This window comes from Lynx canadensis, chromosome C2 (assembly GCF_007474595.2).
Source record: "Lynx canadensis isolate LIC74 chromosome C2, mLynCan4.pri.v2, whole genome shotgun sequence".
Classification (NCBI taxonomy): Eukaryota; Metazoa; Chordata; class Mammalia; order Carnivora; family Felidae; genus Lynx; species Lynx canadensis.
The window spans coordinates 38,765,813-38,789,707 of record NC_044311.2 but is presented as its reverse complement, the minus strand read 5'-3'; the positions used below and the strand labels follow the sequence as shown (position 1 = coordinate 38,789,707).

The following is a 23,895-nucleotide window of genomic DNA, read 5'->3' as shown; positions in this document are numbered from 1 at the left end:
ACTTTGCCCAGGGACTCGGTCATTCTTATGGCTTTATGTTTCATCTATGTGTTTATTAACCCCCAAATTCTTTCTTCTGCCTCAACACTGTAGAGTTCAAACCTTTTATTTCCAGATTTCTTATTAAAATTGCCACTTGAAATTCCACCTGACTATTTAAGTCAGCATGTCCAAAACCAAACTTAGTGGATTCCCCTGTCTACAAACTAATTTCTCTTATGCAACCTCATCTACTAATTGTCCAGGATTAAAACCCAGAATCACTCCCTGCTGCCTCTCAAACACCAAGACTCACCAATTCTCTATCCCAAATATCTGGGACATACAGTGTCTTCTGCTGTGTCCCCTCTGCCATTGCTTTTTACTTATTCACTCATTAAAGGCTTACTATATTGTAGCACTGTCCTAAGGGCTACTGACATTCAGGGAAGATGAGAATCAATGAATAAGTGAAATACAAAGCACTGTGGTCATTGACCTATCAGAACCCAGAATGGTGGATGTATAGGGTGGAGCAGGATGTTCAGGAGTTTGTGAGTCTGAATCTAGGACTCTTCTAGTACAACCATCTCTTGCTAGAACATTTGGGAAAGCCTCCAGCCATATGTCCATTCTGCCCTCTGCCCTTCTGCCTGTGCTTTATTTTCAGAACTGAAATCAGATTGTCACTCTTCTGACTAAATTCCTTTCGTGGCTCCCTACTGCAGCAGAACAAGTGCCAAATTTCTTCACTCTACTTACAAAACCTTCCAACTCAGCTTTTGTTCCCCATAGCACTATTCTTTTATACAACATAGTTACTAACCTCACAGTCCATGAAATAGGAAAGGAAAGAACAGAAATGAAAATGCCCACTCTGCCTTAAAAATTTACCATCAGTAGCATTCCCAACCATCCTCTTTACCCCTTTGGCAATCAACTCAGCGGATCATTTTCCTAATGATTGCTGTTCACACTTTGCAAAACTGTTTAAAGTATCAAGACACTGAATGGTTTTGGTGAACACAGATAATCAGTATGTGATTATTTACTGTCCTGATGTACTCTGAGAGCTTCTGTATGATATGTGGCATATAGTAGCCATGCAGCAGTCTGCCAGAAACAAGTCCTTAGGTCTTGCTCTTAGAAACATCGGGTTCATCTTTATAGATAAGTATAATCTCAAGAGAGAATGAGCCAGGTGCTGGCCACCTCTCCCTTCACAGGAGTGGGCCATGAAACAACATTCATACATTAATGTATTCATTCACTCATTCATGCATCAAACACTTATTGAGAGTTTGCCAAGTACCCTGTGTTGCAAAGATGTGCCCTATCCCCAGGGAGCTCACAGTGTTTTCTCTGATAGGTTTTGTGATTTGATTCAAATGCTGGGATCAAAAAGGAGTGAGCCAGATTTCTGCTGAGGGATCGGGGTCCTGGGGAACACTTGAGAGGTTTTTAAAGATTGAAGAAAGTTTTATGTTGGAGTAAGAAGGTGTGTGTGTGTGTGTGTGTGTGTGTTTAAAGAAGGGGGGAATGGTAGCTCATGGATGGGAAAGAAATCTCTGCCTTGGTAAAGTGAACCAAAATGCAAAGTTAATTTAAAAAACTACATGATCTGGGGAGATTGTAGCAAGTTCAATATGGCTTGAGGCAGGCAGCAAAGGGTTGACAGGGGATACAGGGGGAGATGCTGGAAGGTAAACAAGGTGCAGATTATAGAAGACTTGTACCAAGGAGCTCAAACTTTCTCTATAAGCATTGAGAAGCCCTGAGAAATCTCTAACGGGGGAATGACTCATTAGTTTTTTTTTTTGTTTGTTTTGTTTTTTAATAAAGATCTAGTGTGGGTACAGAGGATTGATTTGAGAAAATGAGCATTTAATGAATTCTTTTCAGAGGTGACCACACCCAAGGATAAATACATGGCTATGCTTCAGCTAACCCTGTATATTTGTGTGTGTTTCCTCCTAGTGACTGTGCTGGCCATTTTCCATGAACTGCACGTCGACCCTGACCTATACACACTCCTGTTTGGGGAGAGTGTGTTGAATGATGCAGTGGCCATTGTCCTTACATAGTAAGTACCAGAACTGGGCCTCTGTTTTTTTGATCATGTGAAATATGCTTCTGCTTGGTGATAATTCCCAGTGGCTTTAATAGTATCTTTTCTCTTATGTCAAAGAGGTGTGGCAATTTCTAGTTTTTAAGGAATTGTTACCACAGAAGATCTCTAATAATGGGTACAATTCATTAGGTACCTAATTTTTAACACTATTAATGAGTTTCATGTTTCTAACCTATTACAAGGTACCACCCAGAGGGTAACTGTTTTTTTCCCCAGGTGCCTATATTTAGATGGTTCACTTAGAGTTCCTAAAATGCATGTAAATGAGCTTCCTTCATTTCAAATCAACATCATTTACTTTTTTTCTTTATACATGCCATTTTCCAGATAATGGACTAATGCTAACTATTGTATTTATAGTAAGTTTGACAAATTGGAGATAGAACTTGAGAGTCAGAATACTCTTTATTTCTCAATGCAAATGTAATGTGTTATAGGAGTACACACATCTTGAAATCATCGTGTCACATGTGAAACTAATGGAGCTTCAGCTAAGCGCTAACATAATTTTCCCTTGATCCTGGAAGAATTTTCCTTTTGAGATGAAAACTAGTGCTCTTTCCTCACCTTCCCTTTAGACACTTACCATTTATATTTAGTAAATGCCACTTTGGTGGCTTTCACTATGTCAAAGGTCTCTTCTTGGTTTTTGATTAAGACCAACATTTTGGGCAACTGTCAAATAACCCAAAGGAAAACAGCTATCTGATAATTAAATGTGACAACAGGATTCAATTCAGGGTGTTAATTACTTCAAATGCATTTGAAAATGTATTGTGAAGTAACAAAGGATTTTTAAAAGTCAGATCTCACGGAGGGAAGCAGGAAATCACAGAGCAGAACGACTCTTCTGCCAGCTGACATTTCTTAAGGCTACCACCCAAAGTTGTCACTGAGCTCAGCAAATTTTAAGCAAGTGTCTCCAGATAAACTGTTATTTCACCTGGCCATTGAGAGTGCCTCTCCTGCATTAAAGGAAAATACCAGTGAGTGCAAATTAAGAGCAAAAGCCATGGCAGATTCACAAATGCTAAATTAGGATGCTTTTAAAGAAACACTGAGAACAATTAATTAGGACATCAGGAATCTCTGTCCAAGAAATACTAGTATTAAAGGAACATTTGGAATAATTTTTTTTTTAATCTGCTGAGTTCCTCATTTTTGTGTCCTGGGCTGCCAAGTTGTAAAAGGCCAAGTGAAGCGAAACCACCAAAGCACAAATGCGCTTGGGAAAGAACCATGCAGCTACAACCAAAGGAAGGTTTGGCCTTTCCACTTTCAGCCCTACCATTCACAGTAGTTTTCCATTTAAAATGCAGACTCCAGGGATGAATGTTGATGCTGTTGTGCACAAGCCCAGGGGCATTTGAAACAATCTATTTATTATCTCTTTAGGTCAATACATGGTTATTACTGGCACTGCCTTTTCTACTCATCTACCCATGTGTTGCATGTCTTCTAAAGTGTTTCCCACCGTGGAAAGATCTCTTTCCTTTTTTTTTTTTCTAGGCACGGGACACTTGCCATTCTAGCCAAAATCTTAGGTTTCACAGGTTTGGCAATTTAGGTGTCATGCAGAGTGAACCCAATGAGTTCCACCTTTAAAGTAAAAGTAAAACTAAATTAGGAATACTTGACATGGAAACCTCCACACTTTCAGACCTGCAGGCTCTTTCTTCTACCTGGTGCACCTGGACCCCACTGGCCTCTTTCTGAGCTCTACTGAGTAGAATGCCCCTACGCTGCCTGGGATCCAAACTGTTTGGCCACCAGTGCCATCTGTTGCTGACCACACCCTCCACTCTGTGCAGTTTTCCACAGTGGTGTCCTCTTCACTTTGCTCACTTGCTTACTTGCTTTTTACATTTACATCACAGCACATATGACCATCTCTTTTTATATACCTACTTACACACACATATTCCCTTTCCTTTTAATGCCTCATCCCCACACTGTCTCTTCCAACTATCTTCTTGCTCCCTATTTAAAAGTTTTGCATGACTTTCAGACCAGAAGTTCAAACATTTGTTTCTTCACTTTTCTCTTCCTTCACTTTAAACCATGCACAGCACCCTGACACAACTCTCTGGCTGGTAACTCATGCCTTTACATGCACAGAGTTCACTCCTTCCCAGCTTCTGTTACTTCCTAATCAAGTCTTTCAGCACTTACCTCAGTCTCCTTCGGGAACCACTAGCCCACATGCTAAGCTCCTACTCCAGCCCTGCATGAACCTTGGTCAATTCCCTTCCAGCACAGCAGGGCAATCTGGGGTTTGAACTTATATTTGCCTTTTTAGATAGTGAGTTTTGGAAGAGCGAATCTATGTGCTTGAAATGCATATTAAAAGAACAAATAAAACTTCTTTTGTGTTTTCCTCTTATTAGTTCCATCTTTGTGTAGTTTTGAAGTTTAAGAATAGTGATACAGCTCTTCTTGTGCCATGGAAAAGAGAAGTTACACATTTTGATGTGAAGTCGAGTATAATAAAGAACTCAAATCATTGACCACTTTGGCCCTTGGCACTACCTCCAGAGCTCCTTTGAATGGCCACATACTTTCATTTACTTTCCCATCTCTCACCACCAAATGTCCTTGTTTAAGAACTATCCTTTCCAGTTTTAGTATTTTTTAAATTTTAATTTAAAATTTAAAAATTTTAAAATTTACAGTGCTGTGCTCTAGCATTTCATTCAAATATATAGTAATTTAGCCACATTTTAGATTAAGTCAGCTTTTCTGTGCTAGTCTAAGAAGCACGTGGCAAATTATAATACTGTTTCTTAGGTTAAATGTGCTCTGAATTTCAGACAACTAATGTATAATTAAATTTGATGACCACAACTATTGTACACAGCAGCAGGTGGTGGATGGTGTCCCGAGAGCTTAAAAAGAGGTTGTCCAGAAGTGTTCATCTTAAAATAAAAGTAACTTTATTTAACAAAAATTTTTGAAATTAGCCTCTCTCTTACCCATACTGTCATTTTAAGTATGTACGGAGTGTCGTGCCCAAAAGTGTAGTACGTGGACTGGTTCATAAATGAATGAATTCCACATGATGGTTCTGCACTTCTAAAGATTGTGTAATAGTCTATGAAGAAAGGCAAAAGACATACTGGAGAGGGACGTGTGTTTTTGAATCTTGAACAAAGACATTACTTTCAGAGGCAATATGGTAGAATAGAAAGTCAAAAGAGCTGATGTCAGGCTTGCCATGAATTAGCGGTGCAGATATTACAGTTGACAGGAAACCAACCCAAATTGGAGTAAGCAAAAAGGGAATTTGTGTTGGCTGTGTTGACTGAACGGCAGGAGTAGAAATGGCAGCAAAGGAGCCAGTGAAATGAGCAGGACTCCTTTTTTTTTTCCCCTCACTCAGCTTCTTCAGGGTTAGCTCCCTCACCTGGTCCCAAGTTGGCTGCCAGCATCTCCTAGGACTATTATCTTTCTTCAGGAGAATAGAGCAAGAATCTCTGTCCCATTAGTCCCAGTCCAAATCTTAGTACACCTGACAGATTGTGACGCCATTTCAGACCCTCTTGTGGCCAAGGAAATGTCCTGCGTTTATTGGCTCAGCCCTAAGGCATATGTGTCAGGAGTTTAAAACTGTGCTCATTTTCACCAGGAAGTACATAAACTAAGACTGAGAAAAGGTAGGATTATTGCTCAGAGTGATATTGCCACAAAAAAGAAGTGGATGGTGCACAGAAACTAAAGAAAACCAAAACTAGAAGCCATGACAGTGACTCCATACAGCTGTGAGCTCTTCATGCTTGTTTCCTTGCCTATATCTATATACTTTACAAAATTGTTCTGAGCAATAAATAAAGCAATATAGTTGGAAAGACTATAATTCGATATAATTGACGCTATATAAAGATATACACTTATAATTTATATAACCATTTATATCAAGATCTTTCATTCTACTTACACAGATCTCTTTCATTTCATTAAAATGACTAAGGATAGACCTGCTTCTAGTGAAGCATTCCTTCATAAATACGACATTTTATGATCCAAGGAATATAGAGAATAACCATTTTCACATGTGGTTTACCCCATTAAGAGTGAGCCACTTAGTTAAAGCATGCCGTCTAAAGTTGATAAATCAAGAAATGGAGGTTGAAGTATATTCCTTAAAGTTATAAAGGCACTCAGAGCGAAAATTGATATTACTCATGGGACTTAGTTGGAGGAGGGGAGAGGGGAAGGAAGGAATAAGTTAATGAAAATGTCACATCTCTCATAGTAATTAATGTACACTGTGTAGACTTGACAAATCAAGAAATGGATGTATCTGCCTATCACTTAGAGTCACAGGGCAACCATCAGAAGAACTAAAACCATAAATGGTTAAAAGGAGATACTTTTGCTATGTAGAACTATGATTTATGCAAAGGGGACAAATGTAATTTAACTCTTTATTTTGCATCTTTTTATACTGAGTGTTTGTATTTGTTTGAATTATATTTATTTAAAATATTCTTTAGGTGATCAAGGTATCAAAAGCAGAAACTAGGAAAGAAAAGCAATCTATTTGATGGCAATACAGTCGAACAATTCTAGGAGGCAAGAGTCACCACAAATAAAATTAAATGATGAAGGATAAACCATGAAAGCAGTTTCAACACACAATGTTGATAGGTTGGTGGTCTTCATAACATACATGATAAATTGTAAATCTCCTTAATGTACCAAATGTATTAGTTATGTGACTTTAGGTAAACTACTTAACTTTTCTGTGCCTCAGATGCCTTGTTATAAAACAAGGCTGGTAATACCACTCACCTCATTAGATGAGATTAAACATAGAATACCAGAACAGAGCCTGGCTTATAACACTCAATAAACATTATATATTAGCTGCTGATATTACTACTGTTGTCAAACACCAATAAGGAAAAGGTAAACATGATAGAAAAATGGGCAAAAGACATAAGTAGGTAATGAACAGAAGAAACATAAATGGCTGATAACACTATGAAATAAGATCTGCTTCACTAATAACAAAGCAAATTAAACCAATAATAAGTATCATTTTTTGACAAGCAAATCTTCAGATCCTCAGATCTCATGAAAGAACAATTATACTTTGGGTAAATTGAAGTTTGAGGAAGTGAGAATCTTTCTACGTTGTTGGTGAAAGAGAAAAGTGATAGAACTTTTACAAAGGCAATTGGCATTATTTATTAAGAATCATTAGAATTTGTTAATCCTTTGATCCACCTATTTCATTTCTAGAAATTTATCTTAACAAGTAAGGGACTGTGTAACAATTTCTCCATGGAAATGAGTGCATTGATTTGAGCAAGAAGTTGTACAGAAGTTACTAGTTGGTTGAATAAATTATAATATATTCATATCATGTAATCCTTATGCAGTCATTAGAAAAATGATATATAGAGAGAATGTATTGATGTGAAAAGATGTTCACAATACATTTTTAAACAAAATAAGAAACTGTTTAAATGGAATATACAGTAAGATCTATTTTGGTTAAAAAGCCAAATTTGTGTGTGTGTGCATGTATAATTATAACGTAAAAATAATTTATAGATAAAATCGAGGTGTAAGGTAGGATCAAAGGTGATTTCCATTTTCTTCTTTTGGCTAAATACATATTTATTGGAAATAGATTAAGCTACTCATGATCAGCTCTGGTCCAAAGAATCCCCCATGAACATGCTTAATAATAGGCAATCTTCATTTTTATTTTTTTAAGTTTATTTATTTATTTTTGAGAGAGAGACTGAAAGAGCATGAGCTGGGGAGAGGCAAAGAGAGAGGGAGACACAGAATCCCAAGCAGGCTCTGAGCTGTCAATGCAGACAGAGCCCAGTGCGGGGTTAGAACCCAGGAACCTTGAGATCACAACTTGATCTGACACTCAACCAGCTGAGCCACCCAGGCGCTCCAGCAATCTTCATTTAAATACAAATTCTACCAGAGCGCCTGAGTGGCTTAGTTGGTTGAGCTTCCAGCTTAGGCTCAGGTCCTATTCTCATGGTTCCTGAGTTCCAGCCCTGCGTAGGACTCTGTGCTGACAGCTCAGAGCCTGGAGCCTGCTTCGGATTCTGCATCTCCCTTTCCCCCACTCCTGCGCACGCTCTCTCTCTCTCTCTGAAAAGTAAAGAAACATTAGGAAAAATTTTTTTAAAAATACAAATTCGATAAAGCTTAAAGCCTAAATTTTTTTTTCCACCCATGAAAGAGCAGAAAGAGGTTGTTGAGTGTTCTCAGTCATTTATCTGGAAAACAGACATATTGCCGGTATTGTACTGAAACATCTACTTTTGAAATAATTCCACAGTGTGCAAATGCCTCCAGCTTTTCTTAGAGATAAAATAAGAACCCCATTAAACAGCTGGCTCTTAGATGACAATAAATACGTACTAGGTGCCTTTTTTCCCTATTAAGCAAATGCTTCTAAGGAAATTCAATGTAGATGATTTTAAAAAAGGGAGAAATGGAATACTAATTTTCCTTTTTTAAGTAAGAGTGTTATGCTACTTAGGGGTTCTTACTAGAAAATATCATTTAAAGAGTGATACCGGTGATTGCTTGGCACTTAGATTGAGTGACATTTTGAAAAACCACACTCTTTGTATTCCATGCACCTTAAGGAAAAGTTAACATGGGAGTTAATGGGATGGCAGTGAGACTCAAAGAACCATGTGACTAAGGAAATGAGATATCCATTCATGCAACAAAAATGTACTGAGGATCTACATGTGCCAAACGTTACACTGTACATTGGTGATATAGATGGAAAGGTACAGTCACCCATCCCTGTCCTCAACAACTCCTCACTGAAATAGGCAAACAATAGCTATAATGGGATTTAATATGTGCACAAACATTGCTCTAAAAATTATCCCAGAAAGTAGCTGTGTAGGTTTGGTTATAAACATATATCACTAAGGATATTCATTATTTCTCTTGGTACCATTATCTCTAAGTAGATTGCAAGCTCCTTGAAAGCAAGTTCTACATTTCTCTGTCCCCCACAACACACAGTTAATTATTTGGAAGGTTTTCAAATAATTACTGAAGGAGCCATTTAATATAGCCTTTCAGATGAAGGCAGAGACATTTTACTAATTCTCTCATTAAAATCTATCCCAGAGGATGAGGTTGAATATTCTTCATACTGCTTCTTCTGAATATTTGAAAAGCTTGTTAGTTATCTTCATTAGCTCAACTTCCTCTCTCATTTGACCCATAGTTGTAAACATAGGGGTGATGGGGTGTCTCCTTTTGATAAGAATAAACCAAAACTATTATCACAACCAGAAAGTATATTTCTCACAAATCTTTTTAACTTAAAAACAAGGTTCTTATATCTTGACATTTTTCTGAAGGTAATTCACTTTGATATTTGCCTTGGAAGCTGATAATCAGCATGAAATGCATTTATTTTGATGCCTTTCTACATACTGCTGTGATATATAATTTAAGAAAATAAGTTATAGGCCTTTTTGCTTAAAAACTCCTTGTCCTGGCAGTCAATTCCATGCCAACTTCATTTTTTGGACACCAGGTGGCATCACCTAGCAGGAATGGGAAGGCATCCTGGCATCTTTAAGAAGTGGCTAGGAGGCAGAGCTCAGATGACCTCCAGTTTTAAGTCAGAACTCCCAGTGCTTGCTGCCCGCACCCCTGCCTGCTGCTGTGGCTGTGTTTGTTTTTTCTTATTCATGATCCCTGGTTCCTGTTTCCTGGCTATGACTCTGACATCTCCCTACCCTAGCTCTTAATGTCTCTGTTCAGATTACTGGAAAGTGACCTTGGCTTATCCTGTGACTCTGTCCCTGGTCTCTCAGATTAGATCTGATGTTCACTCACTGGTTCTCCAGAACTCAGCCCCGTGACTTAGAACTTCCTTTTCTCCATGTCAAGCCATGCATGACAAATGGACCTACCAAAAATAAATAAATAAAAGAAGTCCATACTGATGCTTTCTTATCTTAATTCTGTTGTATTTTCATTTATTGGTATATCAGTCAGATGTAAGTGAAGGAAACCTAAATCAAATTAGCTTAGGCAAAAAGAATTCATTGGCCTTTTTAGCAGGGCTAAACTTTGGGCTAACTTAGATGGGCTAACTCTGGGCATGGCAGGACTCAGAGATTCACACATGTCTATTTTTTCTTTTTTATTGTCTGCTCTTTCCTTGTTCTTCCTTGGCTCTGATTTCCTCTTAGGGCTAGCTTCATTCTTTCCCGTACAGATACATGACTTACTCTAACAAGCAGAAGAGGGTGGCTAATGTGATCTCCAAGCTTGTACTGTTGTTCTAACTCAAAGTGACATTTCATTCTCCCAATATTTATATATCAGACACAGAGAAGGACTCAGATTGGCTATGCTTGTATCAGAAGGTCACCCCTAGGCCAATCACATTGTATTTTAAAGGAATTAAACATGATGATTGGTCAGATCTGAATCATTTCCCCATCCCTGTGGCCAGTAGCATGGAATCTTATTATCAGAAGAAATTGAGTGGAGGGGCATGAGGGTGGCCTAGTCAGTTAAGTGACAGACTCTAGATTTCAGCTTAGGTCAAGATCTCATGGTTGTAAGATCGAGCCCCTCATTGGTCTCTGCACTGAGTATGGAGGCTGCTTGGGATTCCCTCTGTGCCTCTCTTTCTCTGCCCTTCCCCCCTCAAAATAAATAAACATTGATTTTTTTAAAAGAAGAAAATAAGTGGAGGGCAAGTATAATAGGCATCCCAGAACTACCATATTTCATGATAATAAAATATTCAGAACATGGTAGATTAAAATGAAACAGATAGGCTCTATGCCATTACAAACTGAAAGAAATGCTTTGTTTGAAAAGGCAAAAATTCTTCTTTAAATGTAGAGTTGATTCTGAATAAAAGAAAAGGAAATTCCCCAGGTGTGAGAAACAAGAGAGAAATCACAATCAGTGGCCACAGGATTTTGTGAAGGATATAGACCCAGAGGTTTTGGGGCTGGACTCCTATTTCCATGTGGAAGTCAGAGTCCTATCTATAGATAGATTCATTCATGGTAATGGAACTTGAGCAAATCTTTTTGAATAAAGCCTAATCCAAAGTGCTCCCTCAGTCACATAGACTCTTTCACCAGCCTTTAAGGAATGGTGAGGAGACTTGCCATCTATCTGGGATTTGAGTCAAATCCCTGCTCTGGGCAGTTGTGATAAAGGAAATGGAAGCCAATAAATTAATATAAAAGTTTTCATTACTATTGAATTGCCTGCCTTAGCCTCATTTCTCTTTCCTTATTTCCAAATATGCTAAACTACTCTGAACTGATCTTTTCTTAACCCAGGCACATAGAAATCCCACAGGAAAAAAATATATAATTTTTCTTGAAAATGAGCTCACAGTAAAAGTTTATAGGCCACAAAGGGGGAAAAAATCCATCATGAAGAAAAGCCAGGAGATAAACAACAACAAAAAAGCGAATCAGAAGAACAAGGACCCTAAAGAACTAAACAAAAATTACAAAAATCTGAGAATAATTATAAAATGGGCAATTTAAAAATTACTGAAGAGATAAATGCAGAAGCAAGGAAAATAGGGATAGTAAAATAAGTGAAATAGAAAACAGAAGAACTTTTCAAAAAGAAAAATGCAGATACTGGCTTTAAAACTGAATGAGACAAATGTCATATTAAATCCAGCTGGTGAGCCAGAAGATAAAGTTGGCAAATGACCCAGAATGCAGCACAGATTAGAAAAATATAAAAAGTTGGCTAAGAGACATGGAGGATAGCATGAAACAATTCAGAATATATCAATAAGAATTTTTAAAGGGGGCACTAAAGAAAATCAATCTGTGGCAATATTTAATGATATAATGGATGATAATTTTTCAGAATTGAAGAGAGAAATTGAAACATCACATTATAACCTGAGCTGGATAAATTAAAACTCATTCACATCCAAATACATTGTAGAGAGACATGAGATCATCAAAGACAAAGTGGCAATTTTAAAAGCAACCAGAGAGGAAACATGGATTACTTACAATGGAAAACAATTTAGATGGCACCAGTTTTCTCATTAATGATAATAGCTGCCAGAGGACAGTGGAGTAATATGTACAAATTGCCAAAAGAAAATAACCAAAAACCTAAACTCTAAATTCAACTGAAATATCATTCAAGGGTAAGAATGAAATAAAGATATGTTCAAGTAGGCAGAATTTACCACTCATAGATAATCAGTGATAGAAATAGGAAACAGCTCAGAAAGAAGTGGGAGACAAGGAGTGGTGAGCAAAAAAATGTTGAAACAACCATAAATTTAATCAGGAATGCCTGTGACAATAACAATAATGATTATTAATGAAGAAATGTAAAAGAAGGCAAAACCAAGCACTCTGTTATCATCTACAATATTCGAAAACAGTGAACACCAAATGATACAGGAGGGAGAGATTATATCATGTAGAGAAAGTGGAGATGGCAAAAGACCTACTTATTAACACAATCCAGTTTTCACTCAAGTAGCCATGTTCATCAAAATATTTCTCAAAATGGTGCACAAGAGTCTGAAAACAGATTTCAATTTGGCTTAGAAATGTTGAAATCGGGGCGCCTGGGTGGCGCAGTCGGTTAAGCGTCCGACTTCAGCCAGGTCACGATCTCGCGGTCCGTGAGTTCGAGCCCCGCGTCGGGCTCTGGGCGGATGGCTCAGAGCCTGGAGCCTGTTTCCGATTCTGTGTCTCCCTCTCTCTCTGCCCCTCCCCCGTTCATGCTCTGTCTCTCTCTGTCCCAAAAATAAATAAAACGTTGAAAAAAAAAAAAAAAAAGAAATGTTGAAATCAATTCATATGAAATTCTAGATAATTTTCAATAATTTCAAACCATGCAAAGGATTCCTATCTGGTAAAGTATCTTCCCTAGGGTCACTGCATTTTTCTTCAAGATTTTAGGCTCTCGCCTATGTAGCTGTAGTGTTTCCAGCTGTGGAACTCATAACATTCTCTCTCTGGAGGCTGTCCTTTATCTTTACCATATCTTCCTAGTTTCTCTTACTCTCTATCTGCTTACCTCATGTTTTCTTATTGTCAGATTTATGATCCACATTAGGAAGCCATCTCTTCAGTTCTCTCCAATTTCTTGGAAAAGGTTACTTCCATGGGTGGACAGCAGGAGATATTTTCTGCCGTACCGGTTGTTGATGTGCTGTAAGATGTAGATGTTTTAAAAATTGTCCTTTACATGCCCAGGTAACTTTGAACTGATGTTCTAGGCAACAAACCAGTTTTGAGAGTTGAAGTTATTTCTGTCTTCTGCTGTACAGTGTCACTAAGTCATGGGTAGCTTCTTAATCCTTTTAGACTCTATTTGAATTTTAGCTGTTTACATTGAAGAACTTGGTAATGTTCTCTAGTCTGGACCCAGGATGACCACCCATGGAGTAAGACAGTGACTTATACTAAGCAAAGTACATCTGAGGCAGATGTGGACAGGGTGCTGATATAATAAACACCAAGAAATGACTGACCCAATGACTGGAATATAGATGCTGGCATGATCAGCTCATTTTCTTTCCATAGTCAAGCTACTTAGGAAACAGAATCATAATAAGCATCTGCTTTATTAATTCACCACAGGAAATTACTTTCACCAGAATTTCAAGTACCCCAAATCATATGATAAAAGCAGTATTTCCCATAGGCAAACCTGCATATAAAGCAAATAATATCCAGAGGGTTGTATGGTGATCATGGAAAAAGATGACAGATAGATGCATCCTTCACCCAAAAGTTTTTTTTTACCATGGAACCTGAAATTTTGAAATGCTTGGAAATCACCCACTGAATCCATACCAACAGTTAGGATAACTTAAAACTACTCATAGTTTGTGAGGATAACTGAAATTTTCTCTTTCCTCTTTACATAAATCTGGAATGGTCACGTACAGTGTTTGATTCTACAGTTCTTCTAGATTCTTCCATGACTAGCCAGTCCTTCTGACTGACACATTACACTTTTGTCTCTATGCATAAATGTCATTTGTCTCTATTCTAATGTCCTTTAATATCTGGTGGGGGATTGATGGTGATTCCCTCTTCTTCTCTATGTTGTGACCAGTGGCATACATCCCTAAGACAGTAGCCTAGTGTCAGAGAATAATTTGTAACTAGATATCAGAGCCATCTGTGAGAAGCCGTCTATGACATGAACCAATCATGACTTCAGCCTCATGTGAGGTTAAATTTCCAAAGGTTGTTAAACTGGCTTCTGTTAATAATATGATTTAAAACACTGCACATTAAATTTTAGTGGGGTGGTCATAAACTTCCTTTAGTGTCTGAAGAAGCCTATGGTTCTCACCTAAGGGATTGGAGGGAAGTGCATCTAAACAAAAAGACAACTTATAAATAGTTTCAGGAGCTCTGGGTTGAGACTTTTTTTTGTCCTAAGGTATATTTTCTTTCCAATGTGTTCAATCCTGGCTTCATTCTGAGCAACCAAAAAAATACCATTTATTTCAGGTGATTATTTCTGAATTTTTTCCTAGAAAAAATTTTCCAGAGAACAATGGGCCAAATCAATATGCAATCATAATTTTGGTCTAAATTAAAAGTGCTCTCTTGGCCTGAAGAACATAATCTGTTTATATTACTTGAGCTCCATAATGAATTTACATGGCAGGCTTATTGCAAGTTTTATGTGGGCTCTGCCTTACTGGGGCATGTAATGCTCAGGGAATCTGATTAAAACTTTGGGAAGGAGCAGCTGTTCAGCTATAGAGGGTGAACTCAGGGCCCATTTTTCAGAGCCTGACTGCAAGGCCTGACACCCTAGCCAGCTATTGGATGATAAATGAACTGTCTTTGAATGCCCAGCTCCTGTGTTAATAGCTTTAAAATATCGGTTGTTTATGAGAAAGAAGTTGGGAGCTCTTATCAATTTTCCTGACCCAGAGGTCCTCAAATACATCATTTTTTTTCATTGCCAGAATGACATGCAGTGTTGAGAGGAAAAGGGAGAAATTTTTTCACCATTTAGTTTGCTTTTCATGGGTTAACAGTACGAGTTTCTCATTTCAAAAGATAGTGGAATGAGTGCCAGGGAATTCTTATATGAAATCAAACACATAAAATCCAGAGTATATACTCTCTGGCATCATCCCGTAGTGTCAGAATTATAATGTAGTTAAATCTGATTTTTCTCAAGGTGCTTAATTCAAATTGGATATATGGAAGTCAAATTCAAAGCCTGTGCCAAATAGCCTACTGTCAGAATGGCAGTTAAATGGTAAAATTTGATTTAATGTTTAATTCTAATATGTTTGGAAATTTATACTTTTTTATCTTTAACCTCATCCCCATCTTTACCTGCTAATTTTGTTTTTATGGACATCAGAATATCTTTTTAAGTGAGTGAATTCATACCTATGTGACTATTGTCATTTAGATTTTCAGGCATTGTCTATTGTTCTTATAGCTTTTGACTTTTAGTCTTTTCATTAGCATGTCTATAAGAAAAAGTGATGAAAAGTAGAAAAATATATATATGTATTATTCAATTTTCTTTTTATTAGTAATTCTGGTAAATATTTTAGTGGAAAACTTTAATCTAGAACATATCTTGTGTGGATAGTGTGTTTTACTTTTCTATGGGGAGTGAAAGCTGGTGTGAGAGTCTAGATGATGACTCTGTCATTGTACCATTGAGCAAGTCAGTCACCTTTAAGTCCACTTTCTGATTTTATCAAGATGGCTGCTTTAGTATACCTATCTATACTAATCTTAAAAAATAAAAATTTGTTGGGATTTTAGAAGTGAGATTGAACAGAAAACATAGATTATAAAAGCAGATAAGACCAATGTTATAGAGAAATAAAACTGTAGAAAACCAAAACCTACATGTTAATTATTTACTAAGATGAATACAAGAGACTATTTATATCCATAAAACATGAAATTTAAAAAGTAAAATCAGAGAAATTGAAAATATGAAAATCAAAATAAAATTTTCAATAGATGAGGTATTATGATTGTCTACTTAAAAGTATGAGACTCGGGGCGCCTGGGTGGCGCAGTCGGTTAAGCATCCGACTTCAGCCAGGTCACGATCTCGCGGTCCGTGAGTTCGAGCCCCGCGTCGGGCTCTGGGCTGATGGCTCAGAGCCTGGAGCCTGCTTCTGATTCTGTGTCTCCCTCTCTCTCTGCCCCTCCCCCGTTCATGCTCTGTCTCTCTCTGTCCCAAAAATAAATAAACGTTGAAAAAAAAAAAAAAAAAAAAAAGTATGAGACTCAAATTGCAAAATATTAGAGAGCTCAGAAATTTTGCTGGACAGAAGACTGACACACAAAAACCAACAGCTTTCCTAGACATCAGCAATAACTGATGATAAAATGAAATGGGAAAATTATTTTGTTCACAATAGCATTTTTAAATCTAAACCCATTAGAATAGCCCTAAATAAATAAACCTACAAGATACCTGAGAAGACAAATAGTAACTTCAGTGAAGGACAAAAAAAGACCACCTCAATAAATGAGGAGACCTACTATGAATAGGATTGGAAGATTCAATATTGTAGAGTAAGTAGTCAACTCTCCCGCCAAGTAATCTATACCTTCAGTTTAATCTTCCTCTTAAAATCCCAACAGATATTTTTAGGGTGATTCTAAAGTTCATATGGAGCTTTTGCTTAAGATAGCAGGGTAAAATATTTTACAAGTCTCCCTCAAAGCAAATTAAAACCATGAAGAACATTGAAAAATAGAAGTTTTTCATAGCCCATGAAATGGAAATAGCCACAATTCCAAATCATAAACTGTGTAAGATTTAAGTACGAGATATTGCTGTCAATAATGTGAAATCTTGAATGAGAAATGGAAATATGCCAAGTCAAGTTGGTTTTTCTCAGATCTGACAGCAGATCACTTACTGAAAGGATCAGCCAATATTCCTTGTTTAGAGAACAGATAAGATCAGGTAGGTGGGCCAAGGGAGAAATGGGGGAAATAGTCTGACCTTTCAAAATGAAAGATGAGTAGAAATCATGCTGACCCACAGTCTAGTTTCCTAGCTTGGACATTGAAGAGACTATTTTCATTGGAGTGGGGGGGCAGTGATTTCTAAATCAAAACAATCTATCTGCAACTTGTGGGTCTTTTCTCTACACCACCTCAATTTGAATGCCATGGACTGCAAAAAGATGTATTCCTAAGAGAAAGGGAACAAATTTGGTGACAGATACTTGAAACAAGTTACTTATGGCAGTTTTAAAACATGGCCCCCAAATTCTTTGACTCCCCTCTCATGGAGAGTTGAAGTCTATGTTCCTTTCCCTTGGATTCATAGAAGGCAGAGGAAGAGATGCTGTGCCAGTTTCCAAACCCAGACCTTAAGAAACCATCAGCTTCCACTTCCTGTCCCTTGGGACACTCCCTCTTGGAACCCAGCCACCTTGCTGTGAGATGGTCAAGACGGTCTGCAGAGAGTACTATCTGAAGAGGGAATGACAGCCAAGAAGACTAGCCAGATGGGTGGGTGATCCATCCTTGAAGTTGACCCTCCAACCCCAGTCCAGCTGCCCCAGCTAATATCAGGCACAGCAGAATTAAGCTGAACCTACTGAGTTCTGTCCAATTTGCAAATTTGTGAACAAAATAACTGATTGTTGGCTTAAGCCACTAAGGTATGGGGTGATTTGTTACACAACAATAGATAAACAGAACAAAACCCAAATTAAAACTGCAGTCAGCCTCAGCTTATTCAACTTTATTTCATCCCTTACTTTGTATCATTGTACTATTCTTTAACAAACATCCAGTCTCTTTTCAAGATGAGTAATAACTAGAAAGGAGGCCATGTTCATTAGAACTACAAAATATTTTTTTAAATTTAAGCCAAAGAAGAGCCCACAATCCCCAAATATATTTACCAAAGAATTACAGAAAAGTTTAGACAAAAGAATTCTCCATTATCATAAAGGCCAATATAGATTCTCTCTGTATCTATTATATAATTTAAGATTTAAAAGAAGAGACATAAAATAATCAAGGGAGATTAAAAGTGTGCTGGCAGAACTCAGGAGAAAAACTGGAGAGATAAATAAAATCACTTAAGAGATAAAAGACACTCTACAAGCAACAAAAATAGAATGAACTTCTCTGAAAACATGTCAAAACCATGAAAAACAGACTTGAAATAACACAAAACAAAGTAGAATAGAACAAAGATGTAGTAATGACTATAAAGAATATGATAGAAGTGGATGGCAGACATTTGGGTGTTTTTGAAGAAGAAAACACATGGAAAATATTTTAAAACATGATAAAACAATATTCTCCCGAATGATATAATATGTGGACTAAAAGACTTACAGAACTCACTGGATGCCAGGAAAATTTCATTTGGAATCATCAACACCATGAAATAATTTGGCAGAGTTACTGAATTTCAAGTTTAAAGAAAGAATTATGGGGGCATCTAGGCAGAAAATCCAAGTCTCTTATAAGAGCAGAAATAATCAGGTTGGCCTTGGACTTGACCACAGTGACATTCAATTTCAGAAGATGGAAAAGCAGCACATTTTCACTTATGAGGGAAAGAATGTGAAACCCAAGCCAAATTATCCTTCCAATATAAAGGCAACAGATTGGATGTTTTTATAAATAGTATGGGGCAATGGGCTATTCCTTTGGGAGAAAAAGTTAAATGCCTAATTCACATCATTCCTAAAAAGAAATTGTATATGGATTTTGGAGTTAAATGTTAGGAAAAAAACATGAAAATATTAGGAGCAATTTCTATAGTTTTGGATGTCAATGATCTACCTAAATAAAGTTCAAATTTTTAAAACAATAAAGTAAAAAATTAACCAACTTAACTATACAAAAATTTAAAAAGTAATTAACAGCAGAACTAGTTAGAAAACAAATGATGGCAACATTTGTGACAATTAGAGTTTTATTTTTTAATAATTTTTAAAGTTTATTTATTTATTTTGAGACAGACAGAGCACAAGCAGGGGAGGAGCAAAGAGAGAGGAAGAGAGAGAATCCCAAGCAGGTTTGGCAGGGTCAGCACAGAGCCCAACAAGGGGCTTGAACTCACAAACTGTGACATCATTACCTGAGCCAAAATCAAGAGTAATACGCTCAACCAACTGAGCCACCCAGGCACCTCAGATGATTAGAGTTTTAAATACAGAGAACTACAAATAGGTGTGAAAAAGAAAATACAGTAGAAAATTTGATAAAATATGAAAAAATAATTTACAGATCTCTCTCTGTGTGTATATACATATGCAAAATATATAGCCAAGTAAAATGGTGTTTATTTATAAATATGAAAATGCAAATTAAAATGAGATATTTTTCATCCATCCAATTAGCAAGATTTAAAGAGTTTATGTTCAGATCAGTGTTGGCAAGAATGAAGAAAATCAAGCATTCTTACACACTTTTTGTCACTATCACCTAAAATTTTAAATATACCCAGAAAAACTACTTCTAGTAATATACCTCAATAAACAATTGTTTATGCAGAGAAAGATACCTAGACAGTGCATCAGTAGAATGACAAAAATGTAAACAGCCAAAATGCCTATTGATAGGGAAGAGATTAAATGTATTTTACTATATACAAACTAGGGAAAACTTTGGAGCCTTTAAAAAGTAGAAGACATAGAAAAATCTGTAAGACAATTTAATTTACAAAATAATGTATCTGGGCCTGTCTGTGTGGCTCAGTTGGTTGAGCTTCTGACTTCAGCTCAGGTCATGATCTCAGTGTTCATGGGTTTGAGCACTGCTTGGGGCTCTGTGCTGACAGCTCAGAGCCTGGAGCCTGCTTCAGATTCTGTGTCTCCCTCTCTCTCTCTGCCCCTCCCCCACTCACCTCTGTCTCTCTCTTTCTCCCTCTCTCTCTCTCTCAAAAAATAAATAAACATTGAAAATCAAAATAATGTTTCTGAAAAATACATATTGTATACTAGCATTTATGCAAAAAATAACATTTGTATATAATTGCATATAAGGGAATGTCTTTTGCATTTTACTCTATATATTTTTGCATTGCCTTAATCTTTAATGCAGAGAGTATATTTTTGTTTTACTTCTGTAATAAAAATAATTTAAGTAATAAAGACCTTTTTAATAGAAATAAAAGTATCTCCTCTGCTTACCTAATAGAGATTTTAAGTTGTGTTTACCACTAGATTTCTGAGCACCTGCAACTGGCATAATAGCTGTCCTTCTTTTGTTAGTAGGTCTCTGTCTAATGAGTGAATGAATAGGTATGCAGTGAGGATCCATTAGGAGGATGTTCATAAAAGGCATATATAATCACAGGTATTTGTGTCACAGCAAAGCCTGATTTTAAATTATAAGAGTAAACCTTAAATTATGAGACAGACCTTAGTGTGTGTCTCTGATGCCAGAGCAATTCATTGAAAATTGAAATCTTTGTCCAACCAACCAGCCACTTGACTGATCATTAGAGACTTGATCTACTGTTTCAGAACAGAATAGGCCCAGCCAGACCTGATAGAGCCCTAATACTGAGAGTTGTGTCCAGGTTTGTGGAAGAGGTGCACCAGGTTCCCAAACCATGGGGACAACTTATCAAACCAGCTAAATATAAGATATGTTATCCAATGTTTGGACTTCCAAAAATAAAAATGAAATTTTCCTCCACCTTCAAATCAAACCCTCTATATTCCATTTAGATTTTTTATTTGAAGTTCCAAATTCCTAACCATATAATAATTTTTAAGAAGTATTAGATTTATGCACCATGTATTTGACTCAGGAAAATATATTTACAAAATTCACAAGTTATCGCTGGAGGAAGAGAGGTGGGGGAGATCTAACTACTTTGGGGACAGGACAGGTAATGTGAATTTGTGATAGACCAGGATATAAGACAACAAGAAATGGAGGGACCAGTGGCTAAGTGGAGGGTGCCCTCCAAAAGTACTTTTGGTTCAATTTTAATTTTAAACAATGTGATGGTCAAACATAACTGAAGGCAGTTGGTTTGAGACACCAGGTTTAATTGCCATAGGCCAACTATTCCATTAGAATCTTATCATTACCACCCCCATCTGAGGCCACCCTCATTTCCACCTTTACTCTTTTGTGTTTATTGTTTTATCAGTCAGGACTTCTTTCCCAAGACTTCTGTCTCTGAATGTCATTTTGCAAAATGGAGATCACATCCTACCTCTCCAATAAACATTCTCAGGAATCTTCCAACCGTAGATTCCCTTCCCTGAACCCCAGGTAAAGCTTTATTTGAAACCGTGGATTCTCAGAGTGAGGCAGACATTAAGACTCAATCAGGAGCACCTGGGTGGCTCAATCTGATAAGACCCAACTCTTGGTTTCAGCTTGGGTCAAGATTTCATGGTTTCATGAGATCGAGCCCTGCATCAGGTTCCATGCTGACAGTGCAGAGCCTGCTTGGAATTCTCTTTCCCTCTCTCTCTGCCCATCCCTGACCATGTGGTCGCTATCTCTCTCAAAATAAAGAAATAAACTTTAAAAAAAAACTAAAGATCAATCAATTCAGTAGCAGTAGAACTAACTGCCTTCCAGCATGACCAGCAGGAAGTCAATCCACCCAGATGTGGTGATCTGTTGGGAAATCAGTACAACTCTGAGGAACAGTGAGTTCTTACTTCTACTTATCTCTTACCTGATTCCCTATATCTTTAAGCCCATGGTCCTGGTCTAATCTCTAGGAATCATACAGTAACCAGCAGACTGGTTTTGTTGGACTTCCCCAGTGTTGACTGGCAAGGGTTTGTGTGTGTGTGTGTGTGTGTGTGTGTGTGTGTGTGTGTGTGTTTAGAAAAATCTGAATTTATTGCCCAGATTTAAAAATCAAGAGAGGTAACAGAAAAACCTAGACTTCTGGTTTCTTTTGAAAAAACTGTAAGATGTGCTAATATCAGGGAACATAGATAACATCTCCCCAGGCAACAATTACCTAGCATTAAGATGGCTGCCCCTCCCCTTTAACCCAGACATGACACTTGCAGTTAGTCATAGTTCCTAACACTCCATATTGCCTCTAAACTGAGCGCAGGGATCACTGATCATGGGTTACTGAATTTGCACAGTAGCCATTTATAGGAGAATTAAAAAGAAAAGCATTATTTCTTGCACTTATGTCTCTATCAGAGGAAGAAAAGTAGAAGAGTAAGGCTGTTCTCACTCACATTGCCTGACCAACCTCTGTGGAAATTTGCCACCCTTATTAGTATTGAGGAAGAGCACTCTTCATTTATATGTTAGAAAAAATAAAGCCATTTATATATCAGAAAAAAATGAAACTATCAGATGGAATTTGTTTTCTCCTCTGCAAATCCCTACTTCTGTTCTGTATAAGACCTAGTTCTGATTCCATTCGTCATCCTAGTTTCTCTCCTGTGAATAAGTTTACTTCTGTTTTCAAAAGTGCATTAGAATTTTTGACCCAAATGTGGAGATTATTTTTAATCCCTACCAAATTTTGTTAGGATTTATGCAAGGCACTTGGCCTCTCATCAGAAACTTGGGACTAATATGGAGAACTTAGATGTAAGCAAAATTAAATAATTGGGTATTGATTTGAGTAGCAATAAAAGTCAATATTTCTGGTAGCTTGGCAAAGAGGCCTATTTATGAGCTTATTTTCTTTAATACTTTTATTAATGACTGAGATCTAGGGACAGATCGCAGGCTTGTCAGATTTGCAATTGATAGGAATCAGAGAGGTATAACAAATACACTGAATAAAATATTCAGAATCCAGGAGCTAGCAACAGGCTGTAGAAATAGACTACCACATGTAGTTAAGGTTAGTTTGATACCACTAGACTCTGAATTATTAATTATCATATCATAATCATCCTATCAGATTTTGTTTTAGGCTATTAACTGATGAATAACCTAGGTAAGAACATTTCCAAAGAAATATACTTAAAGCAAAGTCTGAATTCAGAATTTATTTTTAAAATGTGTTCCAACGACCAAATTAAAAATTGAGCTGTAAATCAGAATTTCATTGTTTCCTCTAAGATTTTCATATAATGAACTCAACTCATGGCCTGAAAGCTGATCTCAGATCATTTGTCCCCATGAGCTGTGTTATAATTAATACAATGAATGTTATCTGAAAATTTTCATGTAATTATCAAGATAGAATTTATCTTAACTTCTGTGATAAGAGGAATGCTCTATGCTCTTATCCATAAGAATAACTACCTTTCCCTAAATTAACTGATGTTCAGAGCAAAAAGACAATTCCCTGGAGAATAAGGTATTTGTGGTTATCCAGGACCTTTATGAAGATGGCTACATTTCTAGAATTTATTCTTTTTTTGTTGTTCCTTTCTCACATACAAAGCATCTCTGCTATTCTTCAGGCACCCTGGATCAATTAAGTGGTTGTTTTGTGTTGTTTTGTGCATTTTGCCTTTTCTCCCCACTTGAATTGATTGGTTTAGGGAGTTATTTAAATGAGTCTGATAATCTCCCTAAAGAGTTTATTTTAGTTCTCATTGACTGTGAGACATCTTATTGATGAGTAACCCGAAGACAGTTATTATAAAGAATAACAAAAGTTGTTTATCAATTTCTTTTTTTTTTCTTTTTTTCCCCTGGCCAAGTTGAAGGTAAAAGGTGGTTTAATTTAATAAAAATACATGGTTTTGTTTTTTCAGGAGCCACATATTAGCAGCTAAGGGAATAACAATGACGTAGTTGGATTATCTTTCCTCCCCTTGTGAAATATGATTTTTCTGTTGCTGTGTCCTAGCATCCTCA

The 23,895-nt window shown here is 37.0% G+C and overlaps 1 protein-coding gene across 1 annotated transcript in view; it reads left to right on the top strand.

The window, feature by feature from the left end:
- Positions 1-23,895, top strand: part of SLC9A9 (solute carrier family 9 member A9) — a 575,498-nt gene that overhangs the window by 206,861 nt on the left and 344,742 nt on the right. The window contains exon 6 of the mRNA XM_030330596.1: positions 1,957-2,062. Coding sequence (XP_030186456.1) covers positions 1,957-2,062 — 106 coding nt within the window. The remainder of the gene's footprint in view (positions 1-1,956; positions 2,063-23,895) is intronic.